General features: G+C 42.7%; 2 protein-coding genes across 2 annotated transcripts in view; one reads left to right on the top strand and one right to left on the bottom strand.

The window, feature by feature from the left end:
• LOC142316860 (cartilage oligomeric matrix protein-like) overlaps positions 1–19,158 on the top strand; it is a 1,990,803-nt gene that overhangs the window by 608,612 nt on the left and 1,363,033 nt on the right. The window contains exon 5 of the mRNA XM_075352653.1: positions 18,752–18,889. Within this exon, the coding sequence (XP_075208768.1) occupies positions 18,752–18,889 (138 nt within the window). The remainder of the gene's footprint in view (positions 1–18,751; positions 18,890–19,158) is intronic.
• Positions 8,769–10,917, bottom strand: LOC142303338 (uncharacterized). The gene is made up of 6 exons (XM_075344618.1): positions 10,803–10,917; positions 10,652–10,729; positions 10,493–10,570; positions 10,190–10,403; positions 9,953–10,109; positions 8,769–9,822 (listed from the first exon to the last, which is right to left on the bottom strand). Exons 1-6 carry the CDS (start codon positions 10,842–10,844, stop codon positions 8,769–8,771), a joined length of 1,623 nt encoding a protein of 540 aa, XP_075200733.1. The 5' UTR covers positions 10,845–10,917.

The raw sequence follows: 19,158 nt of genomic DNA, 5'->3' as shown, positions 1-19,158 counted from the left end.
GCAGAAATCCAGCAAAGTGCAGGCCATTCTCCTCCTTGGTAAACTGATCCCACACCAGTGCAGCAGGACAGACACCCCCCTCCCCCCAGTGTAAGAGCTAAACTGAGCAGAAGGGGAGGGGCGAGAGGAGAGTGAGTGAAGAGAGCAGACCAGGAGAGGACAGCTCCTGGCTGCTGTGAGGAAGGGAAGGGTGAGGAAGGGGCCCGAGGTAGCCGGGGCAGGGTGCTGGCCCGCCGGTACCAAGGGAAGACCCGGATCACTGCAGGGGAGTGGGCTCCCCGTTCCCGACTGAGGAAGGAGAAAGAGGCGTCTGGCTGCAGGGCAAGAACAGGATCCTGCTGTACTGATTGTGGGACCCAAACACCCTCCGCACCGAAGGCTGCGGACACCGGCAGTTTCCAGTTTACCAGTGACTCTGTGTGGCTTAGTTGTGAGTACGCCAGTGCCATCGGGCACCGCACCGCAGCACTGCGCCCTGCACCATCTCCCCGCAACCGGGCCCCAGGACACACCGCCCCTACCCACGGAGGGGTTAACACCAAAGCTGCGCCATTACACCGCTCCCAGGAGTCCCTCACCTTTACTGCAGCGGTGGTGCCCATGTCACCACAACCCGTGGGTGGCGTCACGAACAATCCCCATAGCGGCCCCGGCCGCGCACCCATCCGATCACCAATCCAATCCCCATTTTCACTCGTGGGCGAGGAGCGCTGCTCGAGCCCCGGGTCCGGCCCACTCGAGCCACCAAGGAGACGGTACCGGACCCGAGCGTGATCTCCCCAAGCAGCCCCCGCAACGGAGGACTGGCCCCCGCCCGCGATACTGACATCAAATAAAAATTAGGACAATGAAAGATCCAATTAAGTACCTGAGGAGGATAAAAAACTAGGGGTTAAGGTCCAAGGGAATCTAACATGACAAAATCAAGAAATAAGGATACTTATGTCAGTAGACATCCAGGGTGCTTGGCCATAACAAACCTTGTCAGGATAACAGTAAAGAATAAGGTACACCCATAACGGGTAAGAGACTGTATGGAAGAAAAAAGGGGGGAGAGACATGATGAGACCCACTGGTACGTCACCGCATTGCATCTTCAAGTTACTCACCAGAACTTGCTGAAGGAGAGAACGGACCGGCTCCCTGTGTATCGCGGTAAGCAAACGCCAGTGTAGGTGAGGTTTTTAAAGGGCAGTGGTGTCCATGTCACTTCCTGTGATTATGAATCAGGAAGTGGAGGCATGGAGCGCAGATGACGTTTGCGCTCCATGTGTCACGTGACCTCCCGTAACGTCACTTCCGGTCTACGGATAAAGTGACTGCGGGCAGATGCAGAAGGAAGGAGGTGTGGGGAGGTGTGGCTAGAGGATAATGGTCATTAGAAGGGGCGTTCCAGGTCCTGGAGGAGTGAACTAGAGGTGAAGGAGTTCTATTACTGGAAGATTCCATGACACATGGATACATGTAGCTGGGGGGAGTGCTTAAAGGTGCAGGATCAGAAATTCTGAAAGAAAGAAAGATACATGTTATAATCTCCATAATCACAGTTAGTTGTTCAAATAGTATAGGTATTACTGGTAATGTTTTGCTATACGATCCCCTATTAAGAATCAGTGTAAGATATAGGAAAATAAAAAGGGGGAGTTATCGTAAGTATAATACTGTGTCAATGGCAATATTTAATATTAATCAGCGCCAACACTGAATACATGGATCAGTAATAAACATGTTCCCAGGACAATGAATACTTATACAGCTCTGCTCCCTGATGATATAAGTCACCTATGTCATATGGCTGTAACTCTGTCTTTTTGATATTTTTTTTCCATACCTAAAATGTCTAAGTATTCATTGTCCTGGGAACATGTTTATTACTGATCCATGTATTCAGTGTGGGCACTGATTAATATTAAATATTGCCATTGACACAGTATTATACTTACGATAACTCCCCCTTTTTATTTTCCTATATCTTACACTGATTCTTAATAGGGGATCGTATAGCAAAACATTATACCAGTAATACCTATACTATTTGAACAACTAACTGTGATTATGGAGATTATAACAAGTATCTTTCTTTCTTTCAGAATTACTGATCCTGCACCTTTAAGCACTACCTCCAGCTACATGTATCCATGTGTCATGGAATCTTCCAGTAATAGGACTCCTTCACCTCTAGTTCACTCCTCCAACTGGAACCCCCCTTCTAATGACCATTATCCCCTAGCCACACCTCCTTCCTTCTGCATCTGCCCGCAGTCACTTTATCCATAGACCGGAAGTGACGTGACGGGAGGTCACGTGACACATGGAGCGCAAACGTCATCTGCGCTCCATGCCTCCACTTCCTGATTCGTAATCACAGGAAGTGACATGGACACCACTGCCCTTTAAAAACCTCACCTACACTGGCGTTTGCTTACCGCGATACACAGGGAGCCGGTCCGTTCTCTCCTTCAGCAGGTTCTGGTGAGCAACTTGAAGATCCAATGCGGTGACTTACCAGTGGGTCTCATCATGTCTCTCCCCCCCTTTTTTTTCCACACAGTCTCTTACCCGTTACGGGTGTACCTTATTCTTTACTGTTATCCTGACAAGGTTTGTTATGGCCAGGCACCCTGGATGTCTACTGACATAGATAAGTATCCTTATTTTTTGACTTTGTCATGTTAGATTCCCTTGGACCTTACTCTAAAGTACATCCCTGCACATATTGGCTTATACCCCCACCATGTATGCGGATGTCTTCCTCTAGACCACCAATCTGACACCACCGATCTGATCTGATATACAGGTATCCTTAACAGATGGATGCCCATCATTTGGAAATACCTGTGACATTATGTATAACCCCTAGTTTTTTATTCTCCTCAGGTACTTAATTGATCTTTCATTGTCCTAATTTTTATTCGATGTCAGCATTCACACATGAGCTCTATTGCTCGTCTCTGTATTCAGTTATCACTATCTGATATGTGTCTGTGTGTGTATAAATATATATATATATATATATATATATATATATATATATATATATATATATATACACCTCACAACCACCTTTATTCTATTAGGATACATGACATATTCCCTCTTCCACATATGAGGACCATCTTTATTGACACATAACCCACGTGAGTATGCATCTCTATTCCCATATGGACACGGTATTGACGGATAGCCTCCCTCCCCTTTACCTAGGCTCATCTCATGCTCATTTTGTATTACTGAATACTTTTATATAATTCTTATCTATAATACCATCCCCTATATGGGAATATGATAAAGTGACATACCCAAATCAGGTACATGATGGCCTGTCCTTTTACCTCATACTATGTAGGATAGATAATGGTTCCCCCGTCAACAGTAAGATATGAGGACTCAACTGTCGTTTATATACTTGCATACACGTCTGCCCCCTATCACCTTTTGATACCTATACAGTTCATGACCCTTAGTTACCATTCTTTTATCCCGGTAGGTCCTTTGCATAGTACTACATACTGTGGTTATTTAGTCCCTTTGGGGCTCACTGCTTCGCATCTTTGACTTTTGTCCCACCATTTCCTGCTGTACACAGGTAATTCACCAACACTGGCACTTTTTTAGAAATTATACTTTAGTCCATATGGTCCCTACCCTTATTAGACACTTTGGCGCTCGATGTCGCCTATTTACTGTCTTAAGCCATGGCATGCTATTCAATGGTTGTTGTCAGATGGTTCTCTCCTCTGAGTTAAACTTCCCTTTTTCATTTATATATGACCTGATCATGTGTATTTTTTTGGTTCTGTATTAATTTATATATTTTATTTGTATCTAGATAGTCCTTTGATGAAGACCATATTGGTTGAAACGTTTTATTTGGACACCTCTGTTTTGGACATCTGTTTTGGACTTTCATGTAATAAAGAACCTTTTTGAATTTAAACAATTGCCTGAAATTCTTTTGGGGTAGTGTGCCGGAGTTTACTTTTTTGTTGAAATAAATAGTCCAAAAAATATATGAAGGAATCAAGCAGTTATAAAAAAAAAAAAAAGCAATGGACAGATCAGAACTCTTAGGGGCACTTTGCACACTACGACATTGCAAGCCGATGCTGCGATGCCGAACGCGATAGTCCCCGCCCCCGTCGCAACTGCGATATCCTTGTGATAGCTGCCGTAGCGAACATTATCGCTACGGCAACTTCACATGGACTCACCTGTCCTGCGACCGTCGCTCTGGCCGGCGACCCGCCTCCTTATTAAGGTGGCGGGTCGTGCGGCGTCACTGCGACGTCACACGGCAGGCGGCCAATAGGAGCAGAGGGGCGGAGATGAGCGGGATGTAAACATCCCGCCCACCTCCTTCCTTCCGCATATCCTACGGAAGCCGCAGTGACGCCGGTAGGAGATGTTCCTCGCTCCTGCGGCTTCACACAGCGATGTGTGCTGCCGCAGGAGCGAGGAACAACATCAGACCGTTGCGTCAGTGTAATCATGGATTACGCCGACGCTACACCGATGATACAATTACGACGCTTTTGCGCTCGTTAATCGTATCATCGAGCCTTTACACACTACGATGTCGCATGCGATGCCGGAAGTACGTCATTTTCAATTTGACCCCACCGACATCGCACCTGCGATGTCGTAGTGTGCAAAGCCCGCCTTAGATTCAAAGGGAAAAAAAACCACCTTTAAAACAAACTAATCTATCTGCGAAAGTGATATTCAGCACTTCTTATAGACCCCAGTATAGTAAAAAAAAATTCCATTATCAAGAAATATTTACCTGTTCTTTGCCAGGACAAAATATTAAAAAAAATTGTAGACAACAAAGCTATTTCTTTTGAAGCAAAATCTGCTCCAACATTGAGTTCACTTTTATCTCCCATTCTTAAGGCTATGTCCGCACTTTGCGTTGTCCTACATGCAGTTTAGAACGCATGTTTTGCTTTTAATTGATTTAGCCAAAGTTGCCTTTTTCAGAAATTAAGCGCTAAAAACGCATGCATAACAAAACGCATGCCTTTTGGCATGAAAACGCAGTTCAAAACGGACCTAAAAAGCAGCTGAAACGCAGGTGGAAACGCAAAGTGCGGTCATACCCTTATAGAGATCCTATGTCCGTTAGTTCTAACGACAACAATTGGCAAACATGTCAAAAAATCTAAAACATTTACCTCCATGCACAATAAGAAACAATTTGATATCCTCAAATATATAAATTGCAATACTGCAAATGTCATTTATTTGATTAACTGTGAAATCTGCAGTAAACTGTATGGCGGGCTTTGCACACTACGACATCGCAGGTGCGATGTCGGTGGGGTCAAATTGAAAATGACGTACTTCCGGCATCGCATGTGACATCGTAGTGTGTAAAGGTTCGATGATACGATTAACGAGCGCAAAAGTGTTGCAATCGTATCATCGGTGCAGCGTCGGCGTAATCCATAATTACGCTGACGCGACGGTCCGATGTTGTTCCTCGCTCCTGCGGCAGCACACATCGCTGTGTGTGAAGCCGCAGGAGCGAGGAACATCTCCTACCGGCGTCACCGCGGCTTCCGTAGGATATGCGGAAGGAAGGAGGTGGGCGGGATGTTTACATCCCGCTCATCTCCACCCCTCCGCACCTATTGGCCGCCTGCCGTGTGACGTCGCAGTGACGCCGTACGACCCGCCCCCTTAATAAGGAGGAGGGTCGCCGGCCAGAGCGACGTCCCAGGACAGGTGAGTCCATGTGAAGCTGCCATAGCGATAGTGTTCGCTATGGCAGCTATCACAAGGATATCGCAGCTGCGACGGGGGCGGGGACTATCGCGCTCGGCATCGGCTTGCGATGTCGCAGCGTGCAAAGTACCCCTATGTGTGATGCACAATGAATGAATAAAAAAAAAGGATGCGTAAACATATCTCTAACGCTGTCAATTTACTGATAGCAGGAGGTTCTCTCGTATCCCGACATTTCCATCAGGTGCATGGTGGAGATGTAAAAGGTTTTTCCTTTCTAGGTATAGAACAGGTTAAAAGACCTAATAGAGGAGGTAACTTTCATAAAAAAATACTAGCGAGAGGAACCAAACGGATGTTTTTGCTAGAGACTAGGCTTCCATATGGTTTTAACAACAGGATGGACCTGGCAATACACTATAATTAATGTACAATACGCTGCTGGCTTTTTGGTTTTGCTTATTTTTTTTCTATAACTGCTTGATTCCTTCATACATTTTTTGGACTATTTATTTCAACAGTCTGGTCTATAATACCATTGTCTATATGTATGCTATATGTTTTTATAACTGTTTCTGATTGTTTTTATGTATACATTGATGCCAGACAATTGATATAATTGTGGTTTATGATACAGGCATTGTTCACATTCATGCTTGTTTTCTCGAGCTGGTCTTGGAAGATGTGGAGTTAAATGCTCTGGCCATTATTTTCACCTGTTATTACCCACAACCCTTGGCTCAGGGGTGGATTTTCTTATTTAAGAGCATTCACACACTTCAACTCCAGCTTGAGACCGTGAAGAAGGCGGCTTCCTTACACCACCGAAACGCATAGTCTGATCAGCATGTACCCTGCACTTTACCAATTGAGCTCTGGAATTTTTAAACTTGCTCAATAAAATTGGATTTTAGCACTATCACCTGAAGTCTTCTCACCTGCTGCAACTACCCACAAGATTACTTCTATTGCTGGACATGTTCCCAGTCCTGATCCGTGTAACCAAGCAAGACCAGGTATTACTAAACTGAGAGTTAGAAACAATCTCCAATATAATCATAAAGCTTTCATCAAAAACAACTACTTCTCAAAAGTACCCTATGGTAACACTACCTGGGTAAGGCTACTTTCACACATCAGTTTTCTGTATTCAGGCACAGTCCTTTTTTTTGCCGTATCCAACGTTTCCGTTTTTGTTGTGCAAACCGGAGCAAACCGGACCTACCGGATCCGTTTTTAAGCGGATCCGTTTAGGACGGATCCGTTAAAAAACGGATCCGGTAGGTCCGGTTTGCATCCGTTTTGCATCCGTTATGTCCGTTTTTTGACGGATCCGTTTTTTAAACACTAAACAAACAATTAACGAGTTCCGTATTCTGATTGGCTATTGGGAACATATAGTATATATACAGTATTTTGAAGCATATATGACAGAATGAAGACAGAGGCAAGCAGAAACCATGGATGCTATTCTTGCAAATTACACAAAGATCGCTGCAGATTTTATATTTGAGGCAAATCGCTTGGCTATCATCGTCAGAGAAAAGGAGCGACAGCGACTGAGGCGTCAGCGACATCGACGCTTTTGGATCCATCCCCTGACTGCACAGAGACTGACACGTGGGGTGTTTTCAACCCTATACCTGGAGCTCCGTGGAAACCATGAAAAATTCACAAGCTATGTCCGGATGTCAGTGATTAATTTTGACGTCCTCCTTGGCCTTGTTGCGGACAACATCCGTAAAACGGACACCTACAGCCGGTTCTCTATAACACCCGAGGAGCGTTTGCTGGTTACGCTTAGGTAAGTTTTTTTTTTTTAAATTGTATCCTCCTGTAAATTGACTTTTAACTGTAATGTGTTTGCTATTATTTTTTTATAATTATTGTCTTTCCTTTACAGATTCCTTGCAACTGGAGAGTCGCTTTCATCCCTCCACTACCAGTTTCGACTAGGAATTTCCACCATCTCGGGAATCATTAGAGACACTTGCCAAGCCTTGTGGGATTGCCTCCATGATGATTTCATCCCCCAGCCCACCAGGGACAGATGGCTTGCAATTGCTGAACAATACTATAACATTTGTCAGTTTCCAAATTGCCTTGGCTCAGTGGACGGCAAACATATAAGAATTGTGAAACCAGCTGCTTCGGGTTCAGAATACTACAATTATAAAAAGTATTTCTCAATTGTCCTAATGGCAATAACGGATGCGGACTACAAATTCATCTCAGTGGACATTGGCGCATATGGGAGATCCAATGACTCTCAGGTCTTTAAAATGTCCCCAATGGGGCGGCGAATCTATGGGAATACTTTTGATTTCCCTCCTGCAAGACCTCTTCCTGGCACATGTGAGCCCCCAATGCCCTTTGTTTTTGTGGCCGACGAAGCCTTTCAACTCTCCCAACATCTATTGAAGCCATATGCAAGCCGTGGATTGACGCAAACCCAAAAAATATACAATTACAGATTATCCAGAGCCAGAAGAATGGTGGAATGCTCCTTTGGGATACTAACCAGCAAATGGCGAGTGTTGTTAACAGCCATTAATTTAAACATTGAAACTGTGGATGAAATTGTGAAAGCATGTGTGGTACTGCACAATTTTGTTTTAACAAAGGAACCTTTGTCCTTGGATGACCAGAGTTTGGAATCCACCGCTTTGTCTGACTACACCAGTCCTGGATTTAGGAGTAGTGTTGCCTGTTCCACAATCCGTGACAAATATGCTGACTATTTTGTGTCCCCAGAAGGCAGAGTAGATTGGCAAGATCAAATGGTGTAAGATCTTTGTTTAGTTTTATAACAAATAAAAATAGTTAAAAATAAATTAAAAAATATCTTGTTAACTTTGTTAATTTTAATCTTTCACTCGCTTTAAAAATTTGTAATTTTTTCACCGTCAAATTACAACATGTTATGTTTTTGTATTACCTTATTATTAACTTAACTTGCAAAATAATATTCACCCCCAAAAAAAACAAGAACAAATAAATACTTTTCAACAAAAAACTTTTATTTTTATTACAAACATAAATTATAAATTGGTATATCTTGGGCTTGGGGTGGAGATAGTACTGGAGGGGCTGACAGGTGGGAACACACGCACAGTTGGAGTATTGAGGGTGGAAAGTGGTGTTGGTGGTGGTGGTGGGGAAGTAACAGAAGGTGAAGGTGTGGTTGAGAAACCAAGAGGGAAACCAGGAGATGGGATGGGATTTGGTAAGGATTGAGGGGTGGAGTGGAGGGATTGGGAGACAGAAGAGGTGGCGGGTGAATTAGTGGCTTGAGTTGGGGTCATGACGGGTGTGGAAGGCGAGATGTGGTAGTGGGTAGGAAGTGTAGGGGCAGATGTGGTTGGGAGCTGGTACTGGGCCGCAGGCTGGTACTGGGCAGCAGGCTGGTACTGGGCAGCAGGCTGGTACTGGGCAGCAGGCTGGTACTGGGCAGCAGGCTGGTACTGGGCAGCAGAGGGAGTAGGGACAATGGCTGGAGGGGGGGCAGGTGCTGGAGGAGGGGTGGGTGGAGGTGGTTGGGAGTCAACCTGCGCCAGAGCCTGCCGTGTGGCTTGCATTACATGCATCTGCTGGTCAAGAGATAGCTTTTCCATGCGCTCTAGTACGGCTTGAAAAAAACAATGATTGGGTGATTTACTTGCATCTAAATGCAGCCTGTCCAGACGCGTGCACAATTCGTGTGTATTTTTTTCCATATTGGCATTTATGAAGCTAAAAGATGCACGATTTTGTTCTGATAATAATTGAATGGCGTTCTGGAAGGCTGCATTTAGATGCAAGAACTCGGGCGCATAGCTCTTTTCCTGACCCCTATGACGCTGACGCCCAGAACCCAAAGGTGTTCTACTGAGGGCAGCAGTGTCAGAGGGGTGGGGTAGGGGAAAAGCTATCTCATCACCAGCAGCTTCAGGTAATGAAGTCTCACGGGAAGCTCCAGCGCAGGTGGATGGGACAGATGTAGATGGAAGGGAAGGTTCAGATGGGTGGGGTCTGTGCGTGTGTTCACCAGTGGCGGACTGTTCAGGGATCGCTCCTGTCGGGTTCGATGCAGGCTCCTGAGTGCTGCAGACGGTGCTGGTAAAAAGAGGAAAAACAAAATAATAATTAATTTAATTGCTATACAGTGCCACAGAAAAAAAAAAAAAAGGCAAAAAAAATCAGACATAAAATATTATACTTTGTACATATTTTGGGGAATATTTACCTTCTGCACACCATAGTTGTCCGGAGGAACGACAACGCTCTAAAGTAACGGTACTTCGATCTGCGTCCTCCGGATCCACTCGGGGCCTGCATCTCTTGATTTAACTCCTTTTTGAAGCGATCCCTGATAGACCGCCACCGCTTTTGTAGTTTGTCACCTGAAAGTGGAAAACACAAAGTGGTTAGTATACAACACATTACATCCTGCAGCATAACCTACTGAACTGTGAATACTTACGCTGTTTCTTCTGGCCACGAGAATTGAGCTCCCCCCAACCTTCTACCGCTGCGTGGCATACCTCGTCCCAGAGTCGACGGGTTACGATAGTATCAGCGTGGCGGCGGTCAGCCATGTTCCACAGCGGCTCCCTCTCTCTAACTTCATCGATGAGGAGGTCGATGTTGATAAATCCGGCCTCCTCACCGTCAGAATCGGGAGCACGCTGTGATGCCTGTTCAAAGAAAGAAAAAAGAAATTAAAAAAAAAAATAGACAAAAAATCACACTGACATGAAAAAAAAAACAAAAAAAAAAAACTTACAGTATGACCACCGCCACCTCGACGACGACCCTGGGACGGTCTTGGGGGAGCTCTATCGTGAGCCCTAGAAGTTGAAGCCTTTAGTGAATAAAAAAAAAAAAACATTATTTACTTATGTGTTTGGTGTGCTGTGGTAAACAATTCCTGTATGAAACTTACACTCTGACCGCCCGCTCCGTGTATTTCTCCACCCCTTCCGTCCTCTTCTGGCAGCATCTCCTGTGATGTTTCGGCCACCTGTGTAAATGTCGTTTATTTAAAAAATTTTTTTGTTTTTTTTAAAAAAAAAAAAAAAAAAAAAAAAAAATACCTCAGTTTGTGAACCGAAGGGCGGGCTACCAGAAGACGACATATTTTATTACAGGCCACGCACACCAACTTGATGGGCCAAACTTTTCCGTCAACACTGCACCTGCAAAAAAAGAAAAAAAAATGTCTAAGTACATGTACGCAGCTCACAGCAGTGATCTGTGGACAGTACTGTGGACATTACCTCTGGAACACTGTCCTCCAAATTCGCACTGACTGCAAACGGACACAGGAACTGGCTGTCCTCAAATTTTCCGTCAACACTGCACCTGCAAAAAAAGAAAAAAAAATGTCTAAGTACATGTACGCAGCTCACAGCAGTGATCTGTGGACAGTACTGTGGACATTACCTCTGGAACACTGTCCTCCAAATTCGCACTGACTGCAAACGGACACAGGAACTGGCTGTCCTCAAATTTTCCGTCAACACTGCACCTGCAAAAAAAGAAAAAAAAATGTCTAAGTACATGTACGCAGCTCACAGCAGTGATCTGTGGACAGTACTGTGGACATTACCTCTGGAACACTGTCCTCCAAATTCGCACTGACTGCAAACGGACACAGGAACTGGCTGTCCTCAAATTTTCCGTCAACACTGCACCTGCAAAAAAAGAAAAAAAAATGTCTAAGTACATGTACGCAGCTCACAGCAGTGATCTGTGGACAGTACTGTGGACATTACCTCTGGAACACTGTCCTCCAAATTCGCACTGACTGCAAACGGACACAGGAACTGGCTGTCCTCAAATTTTCCGTCAACACTGCACCTGCAAAAAAAGAAAAAACAATGTCTAAGTACATGTACGCAGCTCACAGCAGTGATCTGTGGACAGTACTGTGGACATTACCTCTGGAACACTGTCCTCCAAATTCGCACTGACTGCAAACGGACACAGGAACTGGCTGTCCTCAAATTTTCCGTCAACACTGCACCTGCAAAAAAAGAAAAAAAAATGTCTAAGTACATGTACGCAGCTCACAGCAGTGATCTGTGGACAGTACTGTGGACATTACCTCTGGAACACTGTCCTCCAAATTCGCACTGACTGCAAACGGACACAGGAACTGGCTGTCCTCAAATTTTCCGTCAACACTGCACCTGCAAAAAAAGAAAAAAAAATGTCTAAGTACATGTACGCAGCTCACAGCAGTGATCTGTGGACAGTACTGTGGACATACCTCTTCCCTGGAGCACTGGACTGGAGGACAGCAGAAGTTGAAGTCAGGAACCAACGGCAGGAAGTGTGTAGAATGTGCTGGATCCTTTTATAAGTTTTGTGATGATGAAAAAAAAAATTTGCGCATGCTCTGTTTACCAAACCGGATGCGGTCACCGCATCCGGTTTAAACCGCATTGCGCCGGATCCGGCATGCATAGACACCCATTGTATACAATGCCGTATTGCGCCGGATCCGGCAGAATGCGGTTATTTTAAGGGGACAAAAAACGTTACATGATACGTTCTATCCGGCCGCCGCATTCAATTATTTTGCCGCATCCGGAAAAAAACGGATGCAACGCAAAGCCATCCGGTACAATCCGGCAACAATGCAAGTCTATGGGGAAAAAAACGGATGCGGTACTGGATCCGTTTTACCCGTTTTTTTCCGGATTGAACCTGATGGCAAAAAACTGATGTGTGAAAGTAGCCTTAGACATGAAAAAACGTTAATGAATCATCAAAATTCTTGAGTAAATTCAAAATATTATTTTATTGTGACAATTATTTTTTATTCAAACAGGAGAACACACCACATAGGAATCGGTATTACACCCATTTAAAAACGCTCAGGTTACAAAAGAAGCTATTAGCCTATGTACATAAATATAAATAGTACAAAATAATTCACGATGTACAAAATATACAAAAAATTCTTCCAAATCGCCTTATAGTTAATAGAGACCTACACGGTACTTATCCTATCATATAGGGTTAAAGTGCACAGGTGCCAACTGTTATAAAATTTAGTGTTGGATACTATATCTTAATATATCCATATAAATGTGAATACAGTCTATCTGAATGTATCTAATCAGAAAAATGAACATATATTTCTTTATATATTTCTTTAAATTTTTAAGTTTTTATCATAAACACCCCTGTAAGTATATCAAAAATTAATAAAATCCAGATGGCTATAAATTCACTTCCCTGATTTAGTACAGCTGGAAACTTGCAGAAATATATCCACTTATAAGCAAAGCAAACCAAATGGCCCTGTAAACATGGTAGTGGTACTATACCCATCAGCCGATGAATGGACGGAATTCCAAAATCAACTTTATCGGATCCAAATCAAGGTGCAAAAATAACATGCAGAAACAATGGTCCCGACTCACTGATCAGCTGATGGACAAGCACGCTGAAATCATTAACTCGTCTAATGACAGATTTGTAAATCATAAAGTCACAACCGTAGCGGCACCCCGCTAATAGTGGAGAACTATTAAATCACGCCACACCAATCGGTATATATGACAGTTCAAAAATATAAGGCAAAATTCATTAAGACGGCATTTTACCTGAGTGGTGGATGAACCTCAACCCTACCTCGATGTACGTTTCGCGCCTGCTTTTTAAAGAAACGTAATTCGGCGTGGAGGTGAGGTTCTGCAATACATTTCAGCTGTATGTGCACACTTAGACATAAATCCAGCAGAAGCAGGCATTGAGGTTCACGGCCCCCTGAACCCCCAGGCTCGGTCACGACCCCTGCGACAGTGAACATTCCATTCCTGGCTATACCTGTTTTATTTTTCCCCTGATAAAGCTGAGTGAAAGTGTGCTTTTTGCTGGTCAAAATGATGTTTTCTGCTATACCACTTTAATTTACATGCAATTTTTTTTTTATCACATTTTGTTTAACTTTTTTCCATTGGCATGATAAAAATACAATGGTTAAATCATGTAATAGTTTTATAGATTGGAAGTGACAATACCAATTATGTGTACTTTATTTATTTTTGTTGTTACATAAATATATGTATTTAGTGGTGTAATTGTTTTGTTCTTTATTTTGTGATTTTTTTTAAAATATTTTTTAACAATGTTTTCAGTATTTTTACTTATTTGGGACCTTAACTTTTATAACTCTGATCATTGGTGTGATACATTGCAATGCACATGCATTACAATGCATTACATCTGTCAGTGTTATATTGACTTAACATCTTTTAGACCATGCTCTCAGCATGGTCTAACAGGCCACACTAGTTCACAGACCCAGAGGTCATTATTTGATCTCTAATTGCCATAACTATGATTATCAGCCCAAGATTACCTTGCCTGAGTGCCGATTAAATGGGAGAGGCAGCACACTCCCTCTCCTAGACTCCTAAATTCTGTAATAACTGTTCATTGCAGCATTTAGAGAGTAAACTGCCAGGGGTGGTGTAGGCACCAGCTTGACTATCATGCTGTGCTCCTGTTGGTGTTCATACGTTCGTACAGCACAGCTTCCAACCATGACGTAAACTTACGTCAAATATCATGAATGGGTTAATATCAGGATAATGCAGCCAGTCTGACCCATATTGTTCAAGTAGGTACACCAGTCACATCTAACGGATCTATTTAATGATGTATGCAGTTTGTACTTTGAAATCTGGTAATAAATCCACATTGCAGGGACAATTATATTGTGGACACATTTTTTATTGACAGTTACCTTTTTTGTGCCCACATTTTTTCTGTATCCGAGCCAGTGTCTTTTAAAAGTTGTTGATATAAAAATTTGAGGAAAAAAATACAGATGGTGCAGAGTATGCTACTCTAAATTAAGGGTATAACCTAGAAAATTCTGAGAAATGTATTATTACTAGGGATGATCGAATGTATTCGCCACTATTCGATATCCGACGGATAATGGGGTATTTGAGGTATTTGCTAATCGACGGCTAATATGGTATTCGCTCCGATACTTTCATTTTCATTTCTGACTTCCTTGTGCCTTTTTCCAGCCAATGAACACATTTGAAGTTGCTTGCCCTCACAGTAATGCCGCAGCCATTTTTGTTGTGGTGTTACTGTGATTGGCTTGGTTGCACAGCGTCATAGCGCTATATAAGCCAGTGGCCATTTTGGTCAGTCAGTCTCTCCCTCTCTTTTTCATACTCACCGATCACAGGCGCGGCGCTGCATGGCTTTCACACTGCTCTGGCGGCTTCTACAGCTTTTTAAAATGCTCATTATTCCATCTCGTATTCCCCGCTTCTTCCGCCCACCTGCGCCTATGATTGGTTGTAGTCAGACACGCCCCCACGCTGAGTGACAGCTGTCTCACTGCAACCAATCACAACCGCCGGTGGGCAGGTCTATATTGTGTAGTAAAATAAATAAATAAATAATTTAAAACAATAAAGTGTTGTCCCCCCCAAATGATACCCAGCAGAGGTAAGCACAAAGCAGCGGGCCGGTATTCTCAGGCTGGGGAAGGCGAGGGCCATGGTTACGGTCCCCCCTCTCACAGCCGAGAATATCAGCCCGCTGCTGCCCCGGGAATGTTGCATCCATTAGATGCGACAGTCTCGGCGTATCACCGGCCCTTCTCAATTGCCGTGATGCGGTGGCAGTCGGGGTAATACGGAGTTAATAACAGCCCATAGCTGCCGCTAAGTCCAAGATTAGTAATGGCAGCGTCTATGACACACAATCACTAATCTGTAAGTAAAGTAAATAAACACACACCGAAAAATCCTTTATTTGAAATAAAACACCAAAAAGCCCCTCTGTCACCATTTTATTAACCCCCCCAAATATCCAGGTCTGGCGTAATCCACACTGATTCAGCGACGTCTGAGACCCGATAATCAATGCAGCCTCATTCCGTGAACGAAGCTGCAGGGGTAACTCCAGGTCATTTCTCACAGTCGATTATGTCAACACATTACCGCTCGCAACAACTTCAGTGCTGCTGTAAAGCACAACTCAGAGTGACGTCACTGACCGGCAGTGACCCTGTGAGAACTCAGATCCAAGCTCCCGCAGAGTCAATGCGCCATCACATATACTGTTGGGGGGGAAACACATACATCACAAATAAAAGTTGTAATATATATCTATCCCTCTATATATCCTTCTATCTATCCCTCTATATATCTATCTATTTATCCATCCATCTATCTATCTATTCATCCCTCTATCTATCTATCCATCTATCCCTCTATCTATCCATCCATCTATCTATCCATCAATCTATCTATCTTTCTATCAATTTATCCATCCATTTATCCATCTATCTATCTATCTATCTATCCCTCTATCTATCTATCTATCCATTATCTATCTATCTATTATCTATCTATCTATTATCTATCTATCTATATATCTATCTATGTATCAGATAGATGGATAGCTAGATAGATAGATGGATAGATAATGGATAGATAGATAATGGATAGATATGCAGATAATGGATAGATAGATAGATGGATAGATAGATTATAGATAGATAGATAATGGATAGATAGATAATGGATAGATAGATGGATAGATTGATAGAGGGATAGATAGAGGGATAGATAATGGATTGATAGATGGATAGATGATTGATAGTTAAAAAAGGATAGATAGATGGATAGATGGATAGAGGGATAGAGGGATAGATAATGGATAGATAATGGATAGATAGATAATAGATGGATAGAGGGATAGATAGATAGATAATGGATAGATAGATAGATAGATAGAGGGATAGATGGATGGATAGATAGATAGATAGATAGAGGGATAGATAGATGGATAGATAATGGATAGATGGATAGATAGATAATGGATAGATAGATAACAGATGGATAGAGGGATCGATAGATAGATAATTGATAGAAAGAAGGATAGATAGATGGATAGATATATAATGAATAGATAGATAGGTAGATAATGGATAGATAGATAATAGATTGATAGATGGATATATGGATAGATAGATAAAAAAGGATAGACAGATAGATAGATAGAGGGATAGATGGACAGATAATGGATGGATAGATAGATAATAGATAATGGATAGATAGAGGGATAAATGGATGGATGGATAGATAGAGAGATGGATGGATAGATAGATGGATAGATAGATAGATAGAGGGATAGATGGAGAGATTGATAGGTAGATATATAATGGATAGATAGATTGATGGATAGATAGATGGATAGATAAAAAAGAATAGATAGAGGGATAGAGGGATAGATAGATGGAAGATAGATGGATAGATAGATAGACAGGCAGACCAATGTCAAACACATATATAATGTCCCGCCTCCCTTCATATTCTAAGCTGGCACCCTTTAGTGACTTTCATGTGGCACTAAAGGAAGCCTAGCTTTGTATTTAGCCAAAAAAATAAATAATTAAAAAAAAGCGACGTAGGGTCCCCCCATTTTTGATAGCCAGCTAGGATAAAGCAGATGGCTACAGCCTGTAGACCACAGCTGGCAGCTTTACCTTGGATGGGGATCCAATTTGGAGGGCCCCCAGGCTCTTTTTTATAATCATTTATAAAAAAATAATTAAAAAAAAAGTGGGGTCCCCACTAATTGTTTCACCAACCAAGGTAAAGCTGTGGTCTGGTATTCTCAGGGTGGGAAGGTCCATAGTTATTGGCCCTTCCCAGCCTAAAAATAGCAGGTCGCAGCCTCCCCAGAAGTGGCACATCCATTAGATGCGCCAATCCTGGCGCTTCGCCCCAGCTCATCCCGTTGCTCTGGTGCGGTGGCAAATGGGGTAATACATGGCGTTGATACCAGATGTGTAATGTCACCTGACATCAAGCCCAGCAGTTTGTGATGTCATGGTGTCTATCAGATACCCGACAACAGCAACTGTCAGTAATAAAAATAGAAAAAAAATAGACTACAAAAAAAATTTGAAAACACTCCCCAAAACATTCCCTCTTTCACCAATTTATTGTAAAGAAAAAAAATTCCCTGTAATCCATTTTGGAAGTCCCACAACGACTCTGGACCTTCTAGAATATGGGGGGCATGCTCAGGGAGCGTGACCCCCATTTTCTAGGAGTGCAGACCCTCCATGTGAGGAGTGTGGGTGCAAAAAATCTGCACCTACCCTCCCCGGGTCACAGCAGCAGAGTCTGTGCAGCCAGTGCAGCTCCACAGCCGTTCTCACTGAACACAGGAGACAGCCGCGCTCTGCGCATACGCATAGCGTTCATTGTGAAGGAGGAGGGATGCGAGGGATCAATGCTGTAAAAAGGTATAAACACCAGGGGAACACCGGGAGACACTGGGGGGTTATGGGGGGTAACTTAGCTGGACCCGGGGAAGAGTTTTCTGTTGCATGTGTCATGACACATGCTACAGAAATCAGAGGAAGAGGGTGAATGCGGGTGGCGTGTTAGTGTGCGTCCTGTCATCTTGGATGAATCGGGAGGGGGCAGAAATGCAGTGAGGCACCTTCTATAGGCTATGCCAATACTGTTTCTGCCTTTCCCATCCATTTCAGCCTCTTCCTCAGTCACCACAGCTCACCGACAGGTCCAACATAAAATTTTTCTGGTTTCCCATAGACTTACATTGGGGGTCGAATATTCGCGAATACTCGAATAGTGGCGAGGTATTCGACGGATATTGGGCGAAGCGAATAATAGGGTATTCTATCATCCCTAATTATTACACCAATTAGATAATCAGTTTCAAACAATATAGGTTGCATGTATCTCACAACATTTTCAAAAGTAGGGATTTTTGCAAAGACGCATTGGGCCTCATTTCCAAAAACTATGTAGCGGATTCTGTCTCTCATACTAACCAATCAGTTTTCAGCCTTTGTTTATTTTAACTATCCTGGAAAACACAAAGCTGTACTTTTGTTTTTGTTAGACAATTTTACTAATTTAACTATTTTGTGCTAAGAAAGGGCTTAATGAAGCTAAAATTATGTTAAAGACGCCTGAAAGGTGAATGAGATTAATAATAAAGTAATGTGTCTTTCTAGTGCACTGCAAATTCTTGCTTTCCACGTGTCCGATGTATAAATACCTCTCCCGGGTTCCACTGTGATCCCTGTCCTCTTGGTTATATAGGGAAAAGAGTTGAAGGAATTGGTTTGGAGTTTGCTAAAGCAAATAAGCAGGTATTTATTATTATTATCATTATTATTATTATTGTTATTATTTTTATTATTATTCCTTTTTTGATTAGAAATATCTTTGAAATACAACATTTTTGATGTTTTCTTGTTGAAACCAAAGCTAAATCTTGTCTGAAAATTGAAAGAATAAATTTTTATCATCAATGGAAGTAAAATTTGGGTTGTAAACTTGAATTACTTTTAAATAATTCTATCTTAAACAGTTTATTGAGGTCCATTTTCTGATGTTTCAGATTTTGTTCTTTTAAGAA

Source organism: Anomaloglossus baeobatrachus, chromosome 1 (genome assembly GCF_048569485.1).
Source record: "Anomaloglossus baeobatrachus isolate aAnoBae1 chromosome 1, aAnoBae1.hap1, whole genome shotgun sequence".
Classification (NCBI taxonomy): Eukaryota; Metazoa; Chordata; class Amphibia; order Anura; family Aromobatidae; genus Anomaloglossus; species Anomaloglossus baeobatrachus.
The sequence above is the reverse complement of the archived record's forward strand: the minus strand, read 5'-3'. Positions and strand labels throughout refer to the sequence as shown.

Excerpts from the sequence above, each read along its gene's own strand:
- LOC142303338 (XM_075344618.1), bottom strand. The coding sequence starts at position 10,844 with ATGTCGTCTTCTGGTAGCCCGCCCTTCGGTTCACAAACTGAG. Across the intron at positions 10,730-10,802 it reads CCTTCGGTTCACAAACTGAG|GTGGCCGAAACATCACAGGA; the intron begins GTATTTTTTTTT and ends ACATTTACACAG. Across the intron at positions 9,823-9,952 it reads ACAACTATGGTGTGCAGAAG|CACCGTCTGCAGCACTCAGG; the intron begins GTAAATATTCCC and ends TCTTTTTACCAG.